Here is a 22,035-nt window from a genome sequence, read left to right as displayed (position 1 = left end):
TTTTTTAGTTTTGGTTAAATGAGCACTACTTACGCACGATTCCTCCGATTTAACAGCCCTAACATTTTCGCAAAGGAGCGCTTATTTTGACCACACCTGAGGCCAACGCATACCATTCGGTCGACTATTTATGTCCCTAGCGCTTCGAAATATGACTGCAACAACACCCACAACCGCATCTTTGTATGGTATGCAACCACTACATGGCACCGACAATAAAAATCGCAATCTCGCCGCTCCCAAAGGCTTCAGTATCGTTGTAGCCGGAATGTTTAAATAAGCCTCAGTTCCCTACCCTTATGTAAGGTACTAACAATCGCATTGAGACTTTATACATCACATTGACACACAATATTCACCACACTTACCACATCACAGAAGAAAACAACATACGTCAACATATCCAAACACAGAACAACCGCAATAACACCATACCTGAAGACATCATAAGCCACACAAAAGGGAATAAAAAGGATCGGCGAAAAAATCTCTCGCATATTCTCTTTCTACTTGCGATACTCACAACATCTTTCGTGTTCTCTATAGATCCTTATTTCAATCTGTGTGAACTATAACTAATTTACTAAAATAAATTAAATTTAAACCATTTAAACACAAAGCTGTGAGTACATATAATTGGTGAAAACAAACATATTTTACATCCACGCTTGAAGAGCTCTATGAGTTCTCTGATTTTAAAAATTGTATGAGGATCACTAGATTCGTGGCGATTGCTGTGCAGATCTATTAGAGAATTAAATTTCTTAAATTTTTCAAACAAACGTAGCATACCCACAGGCTTACCGACATAATTAAGCGTAGGTCCAATACAAAGAAATGTTGAGCAGTAATCTCTATACGCTCTAGCTGTAATTGAGTGGAGAACTGATAAACCGCGTTGCTGTAACGTTTCAGCCGCGGTGTTGATCTTATGGTGGTCAATCTGTTTACTAAATCCGTTATTGTGGCACTCTGAAAATATGCTTAATTTTTTTAATTCTTTGTTAAAAGCTCGAAATATAGTACACACCAATTGCTTGCATTTGTCGCAAACATAGCATAGATGACAGACTATCACGCTAAATGGCAAGACTGCCGGTGTGCCCACAAAATAAGTATAAGGTGAATTGTAACCATCCAAGCCCAACAACGACCAATAGACATGACAGGTGAAATCCAGCATGTAAACCAAAATGATACCGAAGAGTGACCAGCCGGCGAAGTCGTTCAACAGCTGCACTGCTTTAAAGATCAGCGCATAATTATCTTTAATTGCCAGCAGGAATTCCAAAGACTCAAGCTTTTCATAGTTAATATCCAACAGTCGATTTGCTGGCATTGTGCGGCAAGCGACTACCTGCCGCAACTTGACGCACACACATTCCAAGTAGTGGCGTAAGATGCGCGCATAAATCAACAGCTGTAGTATACGTACACGTAACGTAATTATGCTCCATGCAGCATGCCAGTAATAACCAATATCATTTAGCCACACCGAAACGACAGTGAATACGCAAAGTCCCACCACCGACAGCAGCACCAAACCGAAGAGCAATAGCCGTAAACTGTGACGCAGCGCCCTCAGTTGTGTATTGCATTTCAAATGCAACTTCAGTGACACTTCGATTTGCTGCAATAGCTGTAGGAATGACTCATGCTGATCGCGCTTCCACAGCGCTGCCATGAAGATGGAGAGATGTGTTAGCACCTGCGATGTGTAGACCAAAGTCGCCACCAGCCAAGTGACCGCGAGCCCATGCTCAATCTCACGCGCATACAAGCCATGTAAGTAGAGTGCACAAACTATTATGGAGAGCGTCGCCAAATAGAGGCGCTGCAGTAAATATTTCGAGCGCGTAGTCTTCTCCTCCATCCAGGCCTGATGTAAGCCGTTCTTATTTTGTGGTAGCCATTGGAAGTCTGAAGTGGGACTCACGTATATGCCAAACACCGCGCAACCGCGTAACCAAAGGCGCAAGTAATCCTCCATTTTGCGAATGGCTAGCGCCATGTCTTGTGCGGCCTTATAAGTGTTTTCCAGGCAGGTGCAGCGCCGCGCATTTGGGGAGGTGGCTAAGCAATTATTCTTAGACATTTTATGCAATTAACTGCATTCGTTAGTTGGCAATTAGCACTGCAATCCATTTAGACAAATGGTGGCACTAAATTACTTGAAGTATGTAATAAGGAATTTGCCCCAGAATAAAATCAAGAAGGAAAATGTATATTCATCACTGCTGTACGTTCAGAATGTTTTTTGTTTTTTTTTATTATCGAAGGGGGTATCTTCTAAAAGATACTGTCTCTAATGACAGCATACACGATTTGTTCCGTGCGCTTGGTACACCTCTTTGGGTACCACGCCATCCCATACTAAAATTCTCTCGCACCGGTCTCGAGGTCCCGGTACGCCTACGTGCTAAACCCTTAACTTCGTCCGCTTTATATCTTCCATGAGGTACTGCCCTTAAGTAATACTTCGCAAGGTAAGCTTTGCGTATTGGCACGCGTCTCTCATTGTATTTCTCCTCTATTCATGGCCCGTTCGTTCCATTTTTCGTAATTGGGTTAGAACCTCTGCTGTCAGCTTCTTTACAGCAAGCCACACCTGTTTGATTTTCGTTTTCGTTACCACTTGTGGAGGTACTCTCTAAAGAATCCATGACCAATTAGAAACTGCGTCATTTAGAAATCCGTATATCCATGTTTTCTATCTACCCAAGTTTCGACGTTTTTTATAAGACGCCCTTTGGTTGTTGCATCCCAACGGTTTTGCCATTACTTCCGACTTTTTTGTCTTTTTTCTTTTCGTTCTTCGTTCGCTACCGGTCTGCCGAGTATTTTACTGGAATCGTATATTCTTCTGAGTTCAAGGGCAATTAAATCTGGTGGCATTCTGCCTGCTATGATGCTAACAGCCTCCTGCGTTACTGTGCGGAATGCGCTAGCTACTCTAATGGCCCTTAGTCTGAATAGCGAATTCACCATTTTGGCATATGTTTGGGACCCAATGCTTGCTCCCACACAGTGCCGCATACAATGCAATATATATGTACATATATAAATAAAAGTTGTAATCTAATTTGGATTTCTTACTTGCGCACTGGTCAATGTGCAGTTTTCGAACTCATTGACTAGTTCGGAGTCCTTAGTTTCTTTCAAATCTCATCTCATTATTTTAGGCTAGATAAAGTATACGTAAATACTTGTTTTTAAATAATTGAAAAATGTTTGCTAACTTTAACCAGTGTCTACTGTACATACAATGCCTTGAGCGAACTTACCATTACATACAGCTTATCACCATCTTGATAAGAATCGCAAATGTAAGTACACTGTATATTGAGTACGGCACAACCGAAGCGCTAAATTTTCCATTAGAAACTCCACAAACGCATAATGGAAAGGCAGCTGCGTGGTTGGTTGCGCTACTGCACATACTTTGGGATTTATGTTGGAGCTTATGAGGATACCAGTGACCGGACTACACACACCATCATCTGCAACAGCGGCAATTTTGCTTTTGACTCGAGCCGCCATCACACGAAGCGCGCACGTTGGTGTCGTCGCGCGGCAGCACGCAGCACACAGCTGTGGCAACGGTTTTATCTTTGTCTGCTAACACTTGTGTTGGGTCTTGTCTACATCCATGGGCTTTGGACGCGCGCCACAATGCCGGGTATCTCATGGGTGGCGGCGACCCTACTCTACAGCCTGCATGTTCTAACAGTGTTGCTCATGGTGCTTGAAGCATGGCGAAAGCAGCCGCAACATGATCTTTTTCTGCAATTGCTCGATCAGATAGAAGTGGCACTTCGCTTGCGGTTGCAGCATGATGTTCAGAGCGTCGAACTCTTTAACAAGCTGCGACGGCTCATCGCTTATTTATTGGTGATATCGCTATTCGGTTTCGCGCTATTCGCCTTGTCCACCATGTGGTTGTGCTATGTGGACTACTTCTGGCATGGCTTGTGGTTGATCGTTATAATACGCGTACGCGTCGTAGAGCTCATAGTCTATTTGTACATCTTGCGGCACTTCCTGCAGGGTTTGTGCGCGCGCCTGCGTCTTATTGTGATCACACGCGTAATGCAGCGCCATGAAATTTTGGATGTAGACTGCACGCGTTTGCACACGCTCAAGCGCTTATTGGGCATCAAAGAGATCTTTGAGCTGCTGCACAGGGAATTTCAGCTGCTCAATGACTTCGCCGGCTGGTCGCTGTTTACCAGCATAAGCTCGTATTTGTTGGACGCCATCTGTACGCTCTACTGGATGCTGCTGAGTGTGGATGGTTTCGTTCGGCGGCGTAATTATGAAATTGCGGGCGTTTTTGTGCTGATACCACTTGCAGTAATACTCTGGTATCTGATGCTACTGTGTGATAACTGTAAGCAGTTGGTGCGTGTAAACTAAAACTGTATATTTTGTATATAAAACTCATCAATATAAATCTCCACATTGTACTAGGCGCGCTCTGTATCAGAGTTGTTGTGCAAATTAATGGTTATTAGGTCGACAAATCGCTCTCAAAGACCTCAACGCCTATTTTTATATCGATTTGCGGCACAATTACAAATACAGTGTATTGAGGTGTCGGCTCAAAGTTTCTTCACACTCGAAATGCGTTTTCTCATATCGGTAAGCCTTTAATGATTTTAAGTTTACTGGACCATAATAAATTTAATTTATTCTCATCAATAGATTTGCACAGTTGTCGTGACGAATTTGGTGATTCTACTACAGATTTTAAACTCCTAAAATTTATATGAAATAAATAATAAATTTATCATCCACAGACGGCAACTCTGCGTAAACTAAAGCCTTCAGTAACACTTTCTCTTAGAGATTTAATAATTCACTGACAATTTGTATTAAATTGCTCAATATGAAATTTCTTGAACAACGGCAACTCTGTTTCCTTTTTTTTTTTGAATTATTATCTCCCGAATAATTGCCAACAATTTTTCATTGCTTATGGAAACATTTTGCAATATTTTCATTTTTATTCTCGAAAATTGGCAATTTGTATCTTAACTAAGTGCCAAGTAATGTTGTATTTATTTCAGTTTTTGTTTTATTGGAAGTGGCAACCCTATTCTAAAGTATATTTAGATTAAGACTTCCTGAACTTTTGAAACTCCTCAACATTTGAACAAGTTGCTAAACAAAATTTTTCAACATTCGGTTTTACCTTAACTTAGCGCTACCTTACCAGTTTCAAGGACTTATTTCGTTTAGCCACACCCTTTCACAACAACGTTCTCCATCAGTTGCGCTGCTTTGAAGTTTAATCCACTTTAATTGATGTGTCATTATCTCATGCCAATCAATAATGCAAGAAGCCATAAATTCGACTGTTACACCTCATAAATTACACAACCGCTCTCCCATTATTCCTTGCTCACCATTTCTACGAAGCCAACGCACCGATACAACTTCCGCGCAATGGAACAACAATTGCAAACTTGGTTGCGCATTTGCTTCTTATTTGGCATCTATGTGAGCGCCACAAAGTCCACGGATCGTGGCGAAAACAGAAATGTACGCGCTTACTGGCTACAACGCGGCTAATTTTACCTGCTGGCCGTCGCCAGTTGCGCTGTGTTCGTATGCAGTATCCATTGGTTCACGTACTCGACAGGCCTTGAGCTCAACTGGGTAGTAACAACCATACTCTTCGTTTCACGTTTCCTTACGAACGCATTGATTTTAATGGAAGCGGTATATAATGGCGCGTTGAGAGCGCGACGCTGCTGTGGCAAATAAAGCGTTCTCTTAAATATTACCTTTCATTATCTACACTCAGCATATTACCCTTCATAGTGTCCAAATTCATATTATTGGACTATAGCGGTTACTTCTTTCAGGGTTTGTGGTTCATACGCAGCATACGTGTGCGCACCATGCAGCTGCTCGTCTATCTGCGCATTTTGCGGTACTTCCTAAGTGGTTTGTGTTTACAGTTGCAACAGCTGGTGGACTATCGCAAAACACCGCAGCGCCGCTTGTTAGACTTTGATTATGGTCAGCTTGGCACGCTGCGGTATTTGCTGGCCATCAAAGAGACTTATATGCTATTCTATGAGGCCTTCGCGTTGCTGAATGACTTTGCTGGTTGGTCACTTTACAGTATTCTTATCACGTATTGGATTTAAGCTCGAATTTCTACTGGCTCCTACAAAGTTTTGACAATTTTCGTGGCCGTCGCTACTACTTCTTGGCAGATCTCTGGTTTCTTCTTCCCATCACAGCATTGGTTTGCGATTTGTGTTATCTGTGTGATAATTGCAGCCAAATGGTATTTACATATTTGTGTTTTATATGCAATGGGTACTTATAGGGCTGAATTGTGGCACATTTGCTAAGTCAACTATTATCCTTGAGCTCGAAAAGGGTAACTCGTCCACATCAATTGATTTTGCAGCAGTTCGCCATGCATTTGCCGCTGCAGCGTATGGAAGTGACAGCGCATATATTCTTTACACTGGATTTCGGCTTCATGATGTCGGTGAGCCTGCCTGTATGATACAAAATATATCAAGATTTAAAAAAAAAATTATTTTATCCCCAGATTTGCCCCACCATGGCTATGCATTTGGTAATACTTCTACAATTTTCAACAAATCGCTACAAAATAACCGGAAATTATAACAATAAATGTGAAAAAAGGCATACTTCTAAACCAGAAATGCTATATGCAATCTAAGTTACTTCATTTGGAATGTGCCACAGCGATGATGTGACCTAAATCATAGAATAAACATCAACTTAAGCTACATATTTTCAATCACATTGTCAACCAACTTCCTCTCTTTTTTGAATTACTCAGGTTAAGTAGTTGCTAAGAGCCACATGCTAGAAATCTACGAATAAGACAAGCGGCTCACTGAACTCACTCGGCGGTAAACAAAAAAAATTACAAATATTTACTTTCTATCTACATATATAAATTCTTAAAATGACTATCCCACCAAAGAAGACATATTGCGTTGATAAAGTCAAATATTTTTAAAACAATAATATGCTATTTTTGCATTTTGAAATTTATTACAAATTTATTTCATACACATACTATCTAAAAATAAAAATTTATATGTATTATCAGTTAACAAGTCAAGAAGTAGTTAACAAAAATAAAATGTAAAATTATCATAAAATTTTGGAACCACCCTAATACTCTGAATTAATTTCTTATAAAACGAGATATAATCTATTAACAAATATTTGCTTTCACGCGATATTTCACACTCAACCTGTCTCCAACTCTGAAGCAAAGCTACGAACCATTCGCACAATTCAAATATAAAATGGAACACGAACTGCGGCATTGGTTGCGCTTGTGCACATTCTTCGGTATTTACCGAGGACCACTCAAGCAAGAGTTCATTGTGACACGCACCACACTTACGCTACCAAAAAACTCAAGCAGCTGCCGACGAAGCGCCACACGACACCTACTTCCGCCACAGCATTGCTACATCTGCCTCATAGCGCTAACACTCGGCGCGCTCTATGTGCACGGCCTACACTACTGCGGCAGCCTGCCAACGCTACTGCTCACTTGGGTGGCCAGCGTCGTACTCTTCAGCCTGCAAGTGCTCACCAATCTGCTGATACTCATGGAAACCGTGTGTCGACGCACACAACACGCCGCCTTTCTGCAGCTGCTCGAGCAGATCGAAGACGCGTTCAAGCTCCGTTTGCGACTAAATGTACATAAGAACGCACTGCTTCGTGATTTGCGCTGGCTAAGCGGTTGTTTTGTGGTGTGTTCACTCGTCTTCTGGCTGCTCTTCGTCATCAGCACGCATTGGTTGAACTATATCGGCTTCTTCTGGTATGGACTCTGGTCCATACTAACAATGCGTGTACGTATCATACAGTTGTTGTTGTATGTGCGCATATTACAACACTACCTCGAGTGCCTCCATGCGAAGTTGCGTCAAATAGTTGCCTACCAGTTGGCGCCACAGGAGCAATTGCTGGACATTGACTATGTGAAGCTGACATCGGTGGAGGCACTGTTGGCCATCAAGGACATTTATACGCTCATTTATGGCGCATTCCATTTGCTAAACTCCTTCGCCGGCTGGTCACTATTTGGCATTGTCAGCTGTTATATCTTTGATGTGAGCTGCAATATCTACTGGACGCTCCTAAGTCTCGATGGCTGGTCGAATAGACGCTACTACTATATGGCGGGACCTTTAGCGTTACTACCGTTGCTGGCGATCGTTTGTTATTTGTGCTATATTTGTGGTAAATGCAAGGAATTGGTAATTATATGCGCTTCAGAAGTTTGTATTTTCAATATAATTGCCTACTTGCAGGCGCGTCGCATCGCTTTCTTGCTAAACCAACTGAAGGTAATGCGTTCCAAGCAGTCTTTGGCGTTATATCGCCAGATCGTACAACAAATTTCTGCACAAATACAACTGCAACAAATCGAAGTAACGGCACAGCATTTCTTCGTCCTAGAACTGCGTCTACTGGTGACTGTATGCTTTTAAAATTGTATTAAATTTTTCCAAAAAAACGCTTCTTTTTCATAGATTTTCTCAGTGACATCGACAAATTTTGTTATACTGGTGCAATTTCTTTGCCTGGAGATTGAGCTGGAGGCCCTATCTTGAAAGCTAGCAAGAAACCATAGTAAAAATATCGAATAAATTAATAAAAAGTTCAACAAATATCAAACAATGCATTGCAAGTGTATCCAAGAAGGTTCGTTCATTTTAATTAGGAACTAAGGCTAATTATCACTAAATACTAAGGACGAGCATTCAAAAATATTACTTTGACTCTGCTCGCATTTCCTTTCGGGAAATGTGTAACAACAGTCAAACCTCATCCGAAAAGTTGGAATATTTTCAGTCCCATAGATTTTTTCCCGAACTCATACCAATGAGTGTGTAACCACACACTGGGTGTAGGAGAATACAATGGCCTGCTAAACTGAGGCTTCGAAATTCATTAGGCAGGTTTATCAGCAATTAAAATGAAAAGCTTCGAAGTCCGTACCCTCTCAGTAATAAGGTGTGGAACTGTATACTAACAGTTATGCAGATTTGAAAGCTTTTTTGAATATCAGAAGAAACACCTCAAACTACGAAATTGAAAGATCCAGGCTACTTTAAGCTAACGTGTAGAAATAAGGGCGTCAGTTAATTGATTTAAAAGGTTTAATCAACCGAAACAACAACAACCGTCTGCAAATATGCACTTCCAATCTGCATGTCAGCCCTACAGCTGTCACTCTAATCAATATCTTGATGTCGACGACTCATTGCAAGGCATCTACTAACTTCACTAAGCCGGAGCTAAACTTTTATTTGGTATTTCATCACTAAGTCACGCAAAATGGAACAGCAAATTCGCGCTTGGCTACGCTACTCGCTCGTCTTCGGCTTCTATATGAGCCCAACGCCAGACAATAGCGCCCCCTAGCGCTACCGCGTAACGGTTTTAAATTTAAACAGCTGTTGGATGTTAGCTATGAAAAATCTCGAGTATCATCGGGCAATTAAGCAAATTTATGATTTGTTCTACAAAGCATTTGAGCTGCTCAATGAGTTCGCCGGCTGGTTGCTCTTCAGCATCATCTTCAGTTATATGTTGGACTATGGTTGTACGCTGTACTGGGCGCTACTCAGTTGGGAGGGTTATCTCGAACGTCGCAATTATTATGTGGCGTGCTTTTGGTGGCTGTTGCCCATGACTGCACATTCACAGCGGCGTGTTTAGTGATAATTATACAATTTTTAAATATTTAAAACATATAGTTTGGAAATGCTGTAATAATAATAATTTAAATAAATAAAGAAAAAAATATTTAATCATTTATTTAAGCTACATTTTTTGCGATGTCTATTTTGAAAATATTTTGTTTCTGTTTTAAATTTTTCTAAATTTTCCACTACATGCTTTTCTACGCTATAATTTTTTTAAATTTTGGTTGTGGTATTTTTAGATAAGCTCGTGTCAATATATGTACTAAAGTTCCACTTCCACATCGTTCTTCTAACAACCTGTACGTACTTTGATTCTTTGAACTGATTGATTTCAGTATTTGTTTTTAACTAATTTTATTACGTGCTGTTCCATTCCATATTGTTTCACTATCATTTTTACAGCAATTGGAATATAATCATTCACAGCGGATGAGCAAATATATATGCTCGCAGATTAAATATTTTTCAATTAAGTCGTTGTATGTTGCTGTTCCAATTCCACATCGTTCTATTACAAATAATTCATCTATATGATACTGAATATTTGCTGTTTTTTTGTAATATTAGTAACCTTCCAAGTTATACCATAGTTTGAATTCTCTTAAGAGCCACATTCTTTTCATTAGCTCTTCGTTCCAATTCTTACAAATTTAAAATAACATGTTTCTGTCTCACTTATCTATACTACTATTATAAAGTGGAATGATTTGTATGTATGTTTGTAATGAATAAACTCAAAAACCACTGTGCCAATTTCAAAGATTTCTAGAATCTCAACTTTCTTTCAAGTACGCACTTGAGAGTCGAGTACGGAGCGTGAGCAGCGTTTTAAAGAACAAAATATTAGAAATTGCCTTCAAAATAAGAGAGAAAGACACCAAAGACTAGAGGTCGTAATCAAAGGCTAAATGTCATTGCAAATAAAATATAATTAAATGTTCGAATTTTCCTCATTTTACTTTTTTTAAATGAACCCAAGAAACGGAGAAGTACATACATATGTATGGAAGAGTGTGTATATGTGTGTAAAGACTTATAACTTTTGAAATGTTTGTTTATACCCGTGCGAAGCCGGTGCGGTCTGCTGATATTTGTAATATTTTTACAACGCTGAACTATCAAGAATGAATACATGCCCTTAATTGTATACATAAGCAATCATCTATCATTCGAAAGACTATCACACAGCCTGTCACTCATTCTTATCATACGCTTGAAGAAACATCTATACAATTTTCCAATGGAAAATTGACTTTAGTAAGCGCCTGTTAGTCTACAAAAGCAATATGGAGCAGCAACTACGTACGTGGTTACGCTACGGTATAATGCACGGCGTTTATCTGGGCAAAAGCAGCGATCAAGCAACCGTACCTACACCGCAACAAGCGTGGCATGACGCGCCGATACGGCTCTTCCCCAATGCCCTGATACAGCGCGTCCACGTCTGCGCATTACTCTGTGCCATCGGCACGCTCTACATACACGGTCTATATTGGCGTGGCTCCGAGCCGGGACTCATGCTCACTTGGGTAGCGGCGACGGTGATCTTCACCACACAAATATGCACGAATTTCCTCATCATAATGGAGGCGCTCTGGAAGCAGACAGAACACGAGACATTCCTCCTGCTGCTGGATGAGATTGAAGTGTCCCTGAAATTGCGCTTGCGGCAGCATGTGCAACCGCAGTTGTTGTGTAAAATTGTGCGCACACATATAATTTATCTCTCCGCATTGTCGTTTGCCTCGTTAGCGCTCTTCATTGTAACCTCACTTTGGTTGAATTACATTGGCTATTTCTGGCATGGAATTTGGACCATTATAACCATGCGCCTACGCATAATACAGTTGATCGTCTATGTGCGCGTGTTGCGGCACTATCTCGAGTGTCTTTGTACGAAGTTGGGTCAAATTGAAGCCTACCGTACGGCGCCAACGCAGCAACTGCTGGACATCAACTACGAGAAGCTAGCTTCGCTGGAGTGCCTGGTAGCCATCAAAGATATATATACGCAGCTGCATAAGGCATTCCATCTACTAAATAGCTTTGCCGGCTGGTCACTGTTTAGCATCATCGCCTGTTATATGTTCGACTTTACCTGCAATCTATATTGGACTCTGCTGAGTTTTGATGGTTTCGTCAGACGTCGGTATTATTATATTGCTGGACCGGCTGCAATGTTACCGCTGATCGCGCTCATTTGTCATTTGTGTTATTTATGTGACAACTGCACCAAATTAGTAAAATTTCTCTTGAAAAATACTTTATTTTGATTTCATTGAACAATTGCATACTTTTAGGGACGCACTATGGCACATTTACTGAGTAAGATAGTAATCATGAGCTCAGCAAGTTCACTCCGCTCATATCGGCTGGTGTTATATCAACTCTCCACTCAGTTACAACTACAACGCATTGAAGTGACGGCACAGCATTTCTTTGTTTTGGAGATACGTTTTCTAATGACGGTGAGCCTGGATGTATGCCTTTGTCAAGTAGTGAATGTTTTCTTTTCAGATCATCACGGCAGTAGCAATGAATTTGGTGATACTGATACAATTTTTAAATTCCTAAAGTTAAACGATATTATTGACTTAAGTTGTATTCATCAGAGAAAAATGTTAAATAAATGATTATTATCAATTGTCTCGGTCAGTGTCCTCATCGAATTCTGCCTTATTTAACATAAGCAATTATTAGTATGAAAACATATTTAGACTTTATTCCAGAGCACACTCAATAGCTGATCGATAAAGTGGATTTTCTTTCAAAACGGAATGAAATTTAAGTTCGGAAATTGAAAGTTGCGAAATACCTCGTATAGAAAGAGACAGCTTAAAACTGCTAAAATGGCTAACTGGGAATTGACACTTGAACTAATACAAATTAAGTTTTCGAAAAAATCTTTTGCTGAAGCAATGAACATACGAAAGCTCATACAAAGACCCTCAGACTTTTTCAAAACTTTCGAAGGGTAAGTACTTTCTAGAAAAGCTCTACATGACCCTATTAGATATATTGGAGTGGTCAAAGTGACCTGATCAGTCGCTAAGTTGAAACAAAAATTATGGTTTCATTATGATCAAATAGAAACACAGAGCTCGTGGTGGTTATTAACAAAGCTTTATATATATTTTCGAAGTATTAGGTCTACAACTTTTTCGCCATTCCCGCCGTTATTTTATACTCTCGCAACAAAGTTGCTAAAGAGAGTATTATAGTTTTGTTCACATAACGGTTGTTTGTAACACCCAAAACTAAACGAGTTAGAAATAGGGTTATATATACCAAAGTGATCAGGGTGAAGAGTGAAATTCAAATCCGGATGTCTGTCTGTCCGTCCGCCCGTCTGTGCAAGCTGTAACTTGAGTAAAAATTAAGATATCTTGATGAAACTTGGCACACTTATTTCTTGGCACCATAGGAAGGTTGTTGAAAATGAGCAAAATCGGACCACAGCCACGCCCACAAAATGGCGAAAACCGAAAACACATAAAGTGCCATATCTAAGCCATTAATAATGTTATGGAAATAAAATTTGGTACAAAGGATCGCACTATAAAGGGGCATATTTGAATGTAATTTCTTTGGGGAAATGGGAGTGGTCCTGCCCCCAAATAAATTTTTTATACATATCTCGGAAACCAATAGAGCTATGCAAACTAAACTTTCTGCAGTCGTTTTTTTATCAGTTCAAAAATTAAAGAAATCGGATAATAACCACGCCCACCTCCCATACAAAGGTTAGGTTGAAAATTACTAAAAGTGGGTTAACTCAATAACGAAAAACGTCAGAAATACTAAATTTTACATAAGAAATGGCAGATGAAAGCTGCACTCAGATTTTTTTACAAAATGGAAAATGGGAGTGGCGTCGCCCACTTATAGGGCAAAAACCATATCTCAGGAACTACTCGACTTGGTTTGTAATAGTTTCCTTACATCCCAATGATATGTTGTGAAAATAGGACAAATCGCTACACAACCACGCCTACTTCCTATATACCAGAACTTTGAAGACGATCTGAATTGTTTATTTTACAATATATAAAGTAAGCACTAGTGAAGATATCGGTACAGCACAAACACTATGTTTATAGTGTGGCAGTCCCATTCTAAAAATCGCCGAAATCGGACCATAAGTTTTTAAGGCCCAAACATCGAACATGAGGATCTTGGGGCTTCTAACCTAATATTAGGGTTTCCAACTTTCAATGGACTTTATACAATATATATGACGAATATGTGGGTCCAATTGTGTATTATATAATATAAATTAAGTTAAATAAATAAATTGCGAGAGTATAAAATGTTCAGTTACACCCGAACTTAGTCCTTCCTTACTTGTTTTTGTATAAAAACGGTTACAAAAATGTTATTCAAAATATTGGCCGTCGCTAGGTACTACTTTTGACCATCTTTCTGGCAGCATGCATGTTCCGTGCAAAGTCGAGGATTCGGCTCAAAAATTGACATTTTCAGTTGAAAATAAGTTTGGGATCCAAACAGATCTCTACAAATATTTTGGTGGGTTAATGTTGACACAAATGTCCAAGATCTAATCGATTTAATCGACCAGTGCTTGACCCTACAGACATTTATTGGAAAATTGCGGAAGCAAAGACCTAATACAATCATATGAACAGTATTGCCAAGTATACTAAAAACATGTTAGGAGTGTGCTAATTAAGAGTCATTTAGTTATTAAATTTAGTATTTAGGTACTATCAATATATATCTACCCAGTTATCATCGACAGATCCATGACGCTATCGATGCCACAATCCAGCAAACTATTTCCATCTTAACTTATTCATTATCACCGCAATCTAAAGATTTAAGATTTAACATGTCAATCATTGAACTTGCTAAACTATCATTTGTAGACTATAGAAAATATTAAATTCAAATACTTTGTTAGTCCACTTAAAGGACTCTACGTGAAATGGAGCAACAATTGCGCATTTGGCTACGCCATTCGATCGTTTTCGGACTCTACATCAGTCCAACGAAGAAAACGCAGTATATAAGCAGACGCAATCAAGCACTACAACTACAACATTTGAAGATAGTTTATCTGGCCTTGCTATTATTTGCGCTCTGTGCAATCTATATAAGAGCACTCGCCTCACGCAAACCTATACCGGGGATAGCCAGCCAGGCAGTGACCACTATAATCTTTAGCTCACGAGCGTTGACGAGTTTAATAATTGTAGCCGAAGGCCTTTGGCGTCAACAACAGCAGGAGACTTTCTTGAGATTACTGCAAGATATTGAATTCTCACTGAAATTGCGGCTAAGGGAGGATATCAAATGGAATAAATTGACGTCGCGTGTGCGTTGGCACTTAAACTATCTGCTTTGGCTATCGCTCATCTGCTTCGGCATGGCGGTGTATAATTTTAGACAACTACAGCACTTGGGCTATTATTGGTACTCCATTGGGTATAGCATTATCATTCGTCTACGTGTCATACAGTTGTGTGTTTATGTGTGTGTGTTGCGAAATTATTTGGAGTGCCTTTGTATGAAATTACAACAGCTTGTAGCATATCGTACGGCGCCAAACCAACAGCTTTTGGATATTAACTATGAAAACCTACAAAGTCTCGAATATCTTCGGGCAATTAAGCATATCTACGATGTACTCTACAAAGCATTTGAGCAACTCAACGAATTCGCTGGCTGGTCTCTCTTTGCCATAATAACCTGTTATATTTTGGACTATTGTTGTGTACTCTACTGGGCTTTGCTCAGCTGGGAGGGATATCTGGAGAATTGCAGCTATTATGTGGCAACCTTTTGGTGGATTTTACCCATGACCGCTGTAATGTGGCACATTTGCTACTTGTGTCATAATTGCAAACAATTGGTAAGCATCAACGAATGATCATAATTTCTTCACTCGTTTCCTTTCTATGCATACTTTTAGGATCGTTTGTTAGCCACAAACTTGAGCCGTATAATAATAACGAGTTACTCGCAGTCAAAGTGCTCTTACCACATTTTTCTACAGCAATTTTCCACACAATTAGAGCTGCAAGGCATCGTAGTGGCCGCAAAAAGTTTCTTTATATTAGACTTGCGTTTACTAATGTCGGTGAGCCGTGATGCTTTGGAAAAATATTCTTATACTAACTATTGCTCTCCCTTACAGGTTTTAATATCTGTGACCTCATATATGGTGATGTTAATACAATTTTTATATATTTAAAGAAGAATTATATAGAAGCAAGTAAGTGAAGAATTGTAGTAGTTAAAACTGGATATTTCCATATGTGTATCACTGATCAAGAATAATAATAAAACTCATACGACTATACAGAATTGAGAAGGCTAAGATTTGAATCATCGCTCGTTACCAACTTTAGTACCAATTTTTTGAAACTTCGAAGAAAAATTGAAACTGTGAAACATTCAAGCGACTTTGAAAGTAAATGCTTTCAACTTGATTAATTATTCGATCAATCGGAGGTTGTAAGATCTTTTATTCGGCGTGAAGACGAAGGCCACATCTGCGGTGCGTGGGTTGTGCGTATGGTTTGGGACCCACCACATGAACAAGAATCACCCAATCAAAAATCAAACAGAGCTTCGGATGAGAAACCCGTGTAAACGTTTTAAGGATCATGATTTGAGAGTCGTCCAAAAACTCCGATGGACGGGCCGTAAACTGATAGGAGTAGGTCCTTGTAGCAATTACTACAACGGCGATAAAAATGAGTGCAAATTCTGTGTAGGGTTTGTAATGGAAGAGAGACTGAGTCAACGAATCTAGCCACAATCCGCATCTAAGCGAAGTTCTTCAAGATATCGCTATTTTGCGCCCACTTCCCGACGGAAGAGTACAGTCAGAAAATCCAGCCTCCAAGGCGAAACGTCGCCAAACGACATGGAGCTAATTGACTTCGCTGGAGTCCGAAAAATGATTTTCTGTAGTACCAGATTCCTGCACGAGAAAAGTCATCAAGCTATATGCTTATCTCCTGATCAAAATCGCACAACCAAATCAATCATGCTGTGATAGGCAGAAACACGTACATCAAGCAAAGGATTATTGTTAACCGAACCCACAACTGTCAACAGCCACACCACGAACAGACACACCTTCTAAGGCTCTTCTATTACATTGCTTTCATGGCACTTTGAATTTCTATAGAAATTTATATACTTTATTATCAGATCCTCTACCATATTAATCATTGAACACGCTAAAAACCATGTAACGATTATAGACCAATTAGCTTCAACAGTGTAGTTAGTTTATTAAAGAAAATCAACGTGAAATGGAGAACCAATTGCGCGTTTGGTTACGCTACTCGTTCGTCTTCGGACTCTATATGAGTCCAACGCAGGAAACGCAATATATACACAGACGAGTCACACCCAACAAGCGTCTTGCATGGCGTGAACGCAAACGAATACTACAACAAGCACATTTGAAGACATTTTATATGTATATACTATTAGTTGGGCTCTGTGTAGTCTTTGTGAGAGCACTCGCATCGCGTAAACCCATACCTGGCATTGCCAGCGAGGTAGTGACCACTACGATCTTTAGTTTACAGGCGCTATCTAGTCTTATTGTTGCAGCTGAGGGACTCTGTTGTCAACAACAGCAGGAGACTTTCTTGAGAATACTGCAAGAGATTGAATTCTCACTGAAATTGCGGTTGAGAGAGGACATCAAATTGGATATTTTGCCGTCACGTGTGCGTTGGCTCTTGAAATATCTGCTTTGGCTATCGCTCATCTGCTTTGGCATGGCGGTGTACAATTTTAGACAACTGCAGCACTTGGGTTATTATTGGTACTCCATTGGGTATAGCATTATCATTCGTTTGCGTATCATACAGTTGTGTGTTTATGTGTGTGTGTTGCGAAACTACTTAGAGTGCCTTTGTATGAAATTACAGCAGCTTGTAGCATATCGTACGGCGCCAAACCAACAGCTCTTGGATATTAACTATGAGAAACTACAAAGTCTCGAATATCTTAGGGATATTAAGCATGTCTACGATTTACTCTATAAAGCATTTGAGCAACTTAATGAATTTGCTGGCTGGTCTCTCTTTGCCATAATAACCTGTTACCTCTTGGATTATGGCTGTACGCTCTATTTTGCATTGCTCAGCTGGGAGGGGTACTTGGAGAGTTGCAGCTATTATGTACCAGGCTTTTGGTGGCTGGTGCCAATGACCGCTATCATCTGGCATATTTGTTATATGTGTCATGATTGCAAACAATTGGTAAGCATCACCGAACGATTATAATTTCTTCATTCGTTTCCTTTTCATGCATACTTTTAGGATCGTTTGTTGGCCACCAACTTACGTCGTATAATAATAATGAGTTCCTCGCAGCCGAAATTCTCTTACCGCATTTTGTTACAACAATTCGCTACACAATTAGAGCTGCAGTGCATCGAGGTGACCGCAAGAAATTTCTTTGTATTAGATTTGGGTTTATTAATGTCGGTAAGCCGGGATGTAGGCTTCGGTAAAATAAACTTATAATAACTATTGGTTTTCCCTACAGATTTTAGCATCAGTGAGCTCATATATGGTGATGTTAATACAGTTTTTATATATTTAAACAGATATTGAATAGATACAAGTGTGAATTAAAATTTTAGCTGAAAGCTTATATGTATAACCGTATTTTTATGAATAATAATGCATTGAATGCACAAATATCTTAAAATTGAGAACGATTTGGCTCTGCCTTCTGGATCTCCCTCATCCAGAAAACCAATGATAATGCGGTTCCGGGCCACATCCGCAAAAGATCTGTTGGGCATCTCACCCTTTTTTTCGGCCGCTTATCTGATGGCTTAGACTCTTCAGCTGACCTTCGACTTTTTGTTGCAATTACTGGCGGTTCCAAGCTAAAGTTGGGTAAAACCGCTTTTGCACACTCCAAGGCTTCCTGGAGCTCTTTTGTGAGCTCCTCCTTTGTTAGTGGATGTAGGTGCGCCCTTCGTAGAATGTATGCAGCGCGTTTTCTCTCTGCATACTTCGCCTTCGATGGTTCTTCCACCTTAAAGGCAGGCCATTCTCTGACCGATGCACCAGCAACCACACTCTTGGCCTCTTCCTTTGCCTTCTGCCTCTGGTTGGCTTCGACTCCGGCTGCCTTTGTTGTTTTTTTTTTTGTGCTGAAACTTGACTTGGTTGTAGTTCCAGCACTGGTGCCAGCCGTAGCATTCAGACCAGGCTTAGCTCCTGTCTTCGTGCTTACTGTCTTAGCGCCCGTGGCATACGCTGATCTTTTTTTGGAACAATCTTTTCCTTCCGGCTTTATTAAGGGAGGACCGGACTTCCCTGACTTTTCTTTATTACGCTACGCAAGAAAGGCTATCTTATTACGGAGACCGCCAGGTATCAGTTCAAGACTGCTATTGAAGAGCAGCAAACACTCAACAATGGAATCATACCTTAGCTAAAGTGTTGAAGAATTGTAAACTGATAGTATAAAATGAGTTCAATTCGCTAGAAGCACTCGACCGAACAATGGAAGTTCTGTGGGATAATAATCGTGGCTTTGCTGGCGTAATGCTCCTGTTATCAGGCGATTATTTACAAACCCTTACTGTTATTTCGAAATCATGTCTCAAGTCATCGTATTTGTGGCGGTACGTGACAACATAGTCTTACTATGCTTCGCAATCTTCATGCGCCGAAACTGTGTAATTGAACCCGACTGATTGTGACGCAGCCATCGATCAATGTGATATATGAGTTGGAAAACCATCATCTCTGTACATTTACGCACCGGAACAGAAAACAAAAATTGCTTAACAAACAGCTGCGTTACATTGAAAGTCGGAAATGAATATATTCAACACAATATAAATTCCACTTTGTTTTCTTTTCAAAACAAAAAATTTCGAGCAGGACAACGTCTGCGGGGTCAGCTAGTTTAAATATATAAAAATTGTATCAATATCACCATATAAGAGGTCACAGATGCGAAAACCTGTAAGCAAGACGAATAGTTATTAAGGGGTATTTTTCCAAAGTATACATCACGGCTCACCGACATTAGTAAACGCAAATCTAATATAAAGAAACTTTTTGCGGTCACATCGATGCACTGCAGCTCTAATTGTGTGCAGAATTGCTGTAGAAAAATGTGGTAAGAGCACTTCGATTGGGAGGAACTCGTTATTATTATACGGCTCAAGTTTGTGGCCAACAAACGATCCTAAAAGTATGCATAGAAGGTGGTTGAGCAGATAGATCATGTTTATTTTGTGCTTACCAATTGCTTGCAATTATGACACAAATAACAAATGTGCCATATTATAGCGGTTATAGGTAGAAGCCACCAAAAGCCTGGTATATAATAGCTGCAACTTTCTAGATATCCCTCCCAGCTGAGCAACACCCAGTTGACCACACAACAATAGTCCAAAATATAACAGGTTATTATGGCAAAGAGAGACCAGCCAGCGAATTCGTTGAGTTGCTCAAATGCTTTGTAGAGCAAATCGTAGATATGCTTAATTGCCCGAAGATATTCGAGACTTTGTAGGTTTTCATAGTTAATATCCAAAAGCTGTTGGTTTGGCGCCGTACGATATGCTACAAGCTGTTGTAATTTCATACAAAGGCACTCCAAGTAGTTTCGCAACACACACACATAAACACACAACTGTATGATACGGAAACGAATGATAATGCTATACCCAATGGAGTACCAATAACGACCCAAATATTGTAGTTGGCTAAAATTATACACAGCCATGACGAAGCATATCAGCGATAGCCAAAGTAGGTATTTCAAGAGCCAACGCACACGTGACGGCAAACTATCAAATTTGATGTCCCCTCTCAGTCGCAATTTCAGTGAGAATTCAATATCATGCAGTAATCTCAGGAATGTTTCATGTTGTTGTTGACGCCAAAGGCCCTCGGCCACAATGACTAAACTCGTTAACGCTCGTATAGTGGTGACTGCATCACTAGCTAAACCCGGTACGGGTTTACTTGAGGCAAGTGCTCTCACATAGATTGCACAGAGCCCCATCAATAGCAAGTACATGTAAATTATCTTCAAATGTTGTGGTTGTAGTATTTGACTATGTCCAACCCATGCAAGACGCTTGCGGGATGTGGCCCCTCTGTTTATATACTGTGTTCTCTGCGTTGGACTCATGTAGAGTCCGAAAACGAGCGAGTAGCGTAGCCAAGCGCGCAATTTTTGCTCCATTTCAGGTTGATTTTCTTTAATAAACTAACTAAACATTTGAAGGTAATTTAGTCTATAAATTATTTTTTGGCGTGTTCAATGATTGGCAGGGTAAATCTTTAATCTTAAGATATCGATGATAATTAATGAGTTGAGGTGGAAGGATTATGAAAAGTGTGCTTGCTAGTGGCATAGCGGTTGAAAGTTCGTTGGCTCTTTAGCTACGAGTATTGAACAAAACAAATGTCCTAATTTTAATCGACAACGGCGGCAGTTGCTCTGATGTGAGCTAACTGTATAATTAGATAATACCATCATATGCAACACATCATAAGCAAGGACTCGCTACCTTAAAAGTATAAGACAATCCAAACAGATGCTTAGTAGACCCGACATTACCGCTGACATGATTATACTTCGAAAATCCATACCATAACATCGACGATCGTGTTTCCTACTTGATAAAAATCATAATTTAGGTTTTGGCTTAGCGACAGATAAGACCCTAGTGACCACTAATTAGCTAATATTTTACAAATCCTTACATTTAATACCTTAAATACAGTCCTGTAAAGCATTTCTCAAAAGTACATACTCCCTTCGAACGTTGCGAAGATTTCTGTGAGTTTTTGTAAGAGGTTTCTTATGTTCACAGTTGTAGTAAAAGCTTATTACCAAACTTATCTCGGCTTAGTTCGAGTGTGGATCCCTAATTCGTCATTCTAAACGAGCTATTTCCAACTTTAAATTACCGAGCTCGGACTTTATTTACATTTCATTTGGCAACTTGCAGCGGTGTCAGCAAATAAGTAGTGTACGTACAAAATAAGCTCGATGATGACACTGAGCGAGAGCACTGGCACAATGACAATCATTTATTTAACAATATTCACTAATAAATACAACTTTAGTCAATAATATCGTTTAACTTTAGAAATTTAAAAAATAGTATCAGTATCACCAAATTCATTGCTACTGCCGTGATGATCTGAAAAGAAAACATACACTACTTGACAAAAGCATACATCCAGGCTCACCGTCGTTAGAAAACGTATCTCCAAAACAAAGAAATGCTGTGCCGTAACTTCAATGCGTTGTAGTTGTAGTT

At 39.8% G+C, this 22,035-nt stretch overlaps 6 protein-coding genes across 6 annotated transcripts; 4 read left to right on the top strand and 2 right to left on the bottom strand.

The window, feature by feature from the left end:
• Positions 1–575: 575 nt before the first annotated feature.
• Positions 576–2,095, bottom strand: LOC105218773 (putative gustatory receptor 39b). Its single transcript, XM_054231033.1, has 2 exons — positions 661–2,095; positions 576–583 (listed from the first exon to the last, which is right to left on the bottom strand). Exons 1-2 carry the CDS (start codon positions 2,093–2,095, stop codon positions 576–578), a joined length of 1,443 nt encoding a protein of 480 aa, XP_054087008.1.
• Positions 2,096–7,310: 5,215 nt separating this feature from the next.
• On the top strand, positions 7,311–8,636 carry LOC128921954 (putative gustatory receptor 39b). The gene is made up of 3 exons (XM_054231032.1): positions 7,311–8,279; positions 8,334–8,501; positions 8,556–8,636. The coding sequence occupies exons 1-3, from the start codon at positions 7,311–7,313 to the stop codon at positions 8,634–8,636; spliced, it is 1,218 nt and encodes a 405-aa protein (XP_054087007.1).
• A 2,384-nt stretch (positions 8,637–11,020) lies between these two features.
• LOC105220449 (putative gustatory receptor 39b) lies at positions 11,021–12,308 on the top strand. Its single transcript, XM_054231031.1, has 3 exons — positions 11,021–11,974; positions 12,035–12,202; positions 12,252–12,308. Exons 1-3 carry the CDS (start codon positions 11,021–11,023, stop codon positions 12,306–12,308), a joined length of 1,179 nt encoding a protein of 392 aa, XP_054087006.1.
• Positions 12,309–14,679: 2,371 nt separating this feature from the next.
• Positions 14,680–15,948, top strand: LOC128921861 (putative gustatory receptor 39b). Its single transcript, XM_054230555.1, has 3 exons — positions 14,680–15,606; positions 15,667–15,834; positions 15,892–15,948. The coding sequence occupies exons 1-3, from the start codon at positions 14,680–14,682 to the stop codon at positions 15,946–15,948; spliced, it is 1,152 nt and encodes a 383-aa protein (XP_054086530.1).
• A 1,072-nt stretch (positions 15,949–17,020) lies between these two features.
• LOC114805207 (putative gustatory receptor 39b) lies at positions 17,021–18,329 on the top strand. Its single transcript, XM_054231022.1, has 3 exons — positions 17,021–17,983; positions 18,044–18,211; positions 18,273–18,329. Exons 1-3 carry the CDS (start codon positions 17,021–17,023, stop codon positions 18,327–18,329), a joined length of 1,188 nt encoding a protein of 395 aa, XP_054086997.1.
• Positions 18,330–19,176: 847 nt separating this feature from the next.
• LOC114805208 (gustatory receptor 68a-like) lies at positions 19,177–21,509 on the bottom strand. Its single transcript, XM_029045817.2, has 3 exons — positions 19,998–21,509; positions 19,773–19,940; positions 19,177–19,712 (listed from the first exon to the last, which is right to left on the bottom strand). Exons 1-3 carry the CDS (start codon positions 20,946–20,948, stop codon positions 19,656–19,658), a joined length of 1,176 nt encoding a protein of 391 aa, XP_028901650.2. The 5' UTR covers positions 20,949–21,509; the 3' UTR covers positions 19,177–19,655.
• Between the last annotated feature and the right edge of the window lie 526 nt (positions 21,510–22,035).

The sequence above is a fragment of the Zeugodacus cucurbitae genome, chromosome 5 (genome assembly GCF_028554725.1).
Source record: "Zeugodacus cucurbitae isolate PBARC_wt_2022May chromosome 5, idZeuCucr1.2, whole genome shotgun sequence".
NCBI classification, from domain to species: domain Eukaryota; kingdom Metazoa; phylum Arthropoda; class Insecta; order Diptera; family Tephritidae; genus Zeugodacus; species Zeugodacus cucurbitae.
The sequence above is the reverse complement of the archived record's forward strand: the minus strand, read 5'-3'. Positions and strand labels throughout refer to the sequence as shown.

Excerpts from the sequence above, each read along its gene's own strand:
- LOC114805207 (XM_054231022.1), top strand. The coding sequence starts at position 17,021 with ATGGAGAACCAATTGCGCGTTTGGTTACGCTACTCGTTCGTCTTCGGA. Across the intron at positions 17,984-18,043 it reads GTCATGATTGCAAACAATTG|GATCGTTTGTTGGCCACCAA; the intron begins GTAAGCATCACC and ends GCATACTTTTAG. Across the intron at positions 18,212-18,272 it reads ATTTGGGTTTATTAATGTCG|ATTTTAGCATCAGTGAGCTC; the intron begins GTAAGCCGGGAT and ends TTTTCCCTACAG.
- LOC128921861 (XM_054230555.1), top strand. The coding sequence starts at position 14,680 with ATGGAGCAACAATTGCGCATTTGGCTACGCCATTCGATCGTTTTCGGA. Across the intron at positions 15,607-15,666 it reads GTCATAATTGCAAACAATTG|GATCGTTTGTTAGCCACAAA; the intron begins GTAAGCATCAAC and ends GCATACTTTTAG. Across the intron at positions 15,835-15,891 it reads ACTTGCGTTTACTAATGTCG|GTTTTAATATCTGTGACCTC; the intron begins GTGAGCCGTGAT and ends TCTCCCTTACAG.
- LOC105220449 (XM_054231031.1), top strand. The coding sequence starts at position 11,021 with ATGGAGCAGCAACTACGTACGTGGTTACGCTACGGTATAATGCACGGC. Across the intron at positions 11,975-12,034 it reads GTGACAACTGCACCAAATTA|GGACGCACTATGGCACATTT; the intron begins GTAAAATTTCTC and ends GCATACTTTTAG. Across the intron at positions 12,203-12,251 it reads AGATACGTTTTCTAATGACG|ATCATCACGGCAGTAGCAAT; the intron begins GTGAGCCTGGAT and ends TTTTCTTTTCAG.
- LOC105218773 (XM_054231033.1), bottom strand. The coding sequence starts at position 2,095 with ATGTCTAAGAATAATTGCTTAGCCACCTCCCCAAATGCGCGGCGCTGC.
- LOC114805208 (XM_029045817.2), bottom strand. The coding sequence starts at position 20,948 with ATGGAGCAAAAATTGCGCGCTTGGCTACGCTACTCGCTCGTTTTCGGA. Across the intron at positions 19,941-19,997 it reads GTCATAATTGCAAGCAATTG|GATCGTTTGTTGGCCACAAA; the intron begins GTAAGCACAAAA and ends GCATACTTTTAG. Across the intron at positions 19,713-19,772 it reads ATTTGCGTTTACTAATGTCG|GTTTTCGCATCTGTGACCTC; the intron begins GTGAGCCGTGAT and ends TCTTGCTTACAG.
- LOC128921954 (XM_054231032.1), top strand. The coding sequence starts at position 7,311 with ATGGAACACGAACTGCGGCATTGGTTGCGCTTGTGCACATTCTTCGGT. Across the intron at positions 8,280-8,333 it reads GTGGTAAATGCAAGGAATTG|GCGCGTCGCATCGCTTTCTT; the intron begins GTAATTATATGC and ends GCCTACTTGCAG. Across the intron at positions 8,502-8,555 it reads AACTGCGTCTACTGGTGACT|ATTTTCTCAGTGACATCGAC; the intron begins GTATGCTTTTAA and ends TCTTTTTCATAG.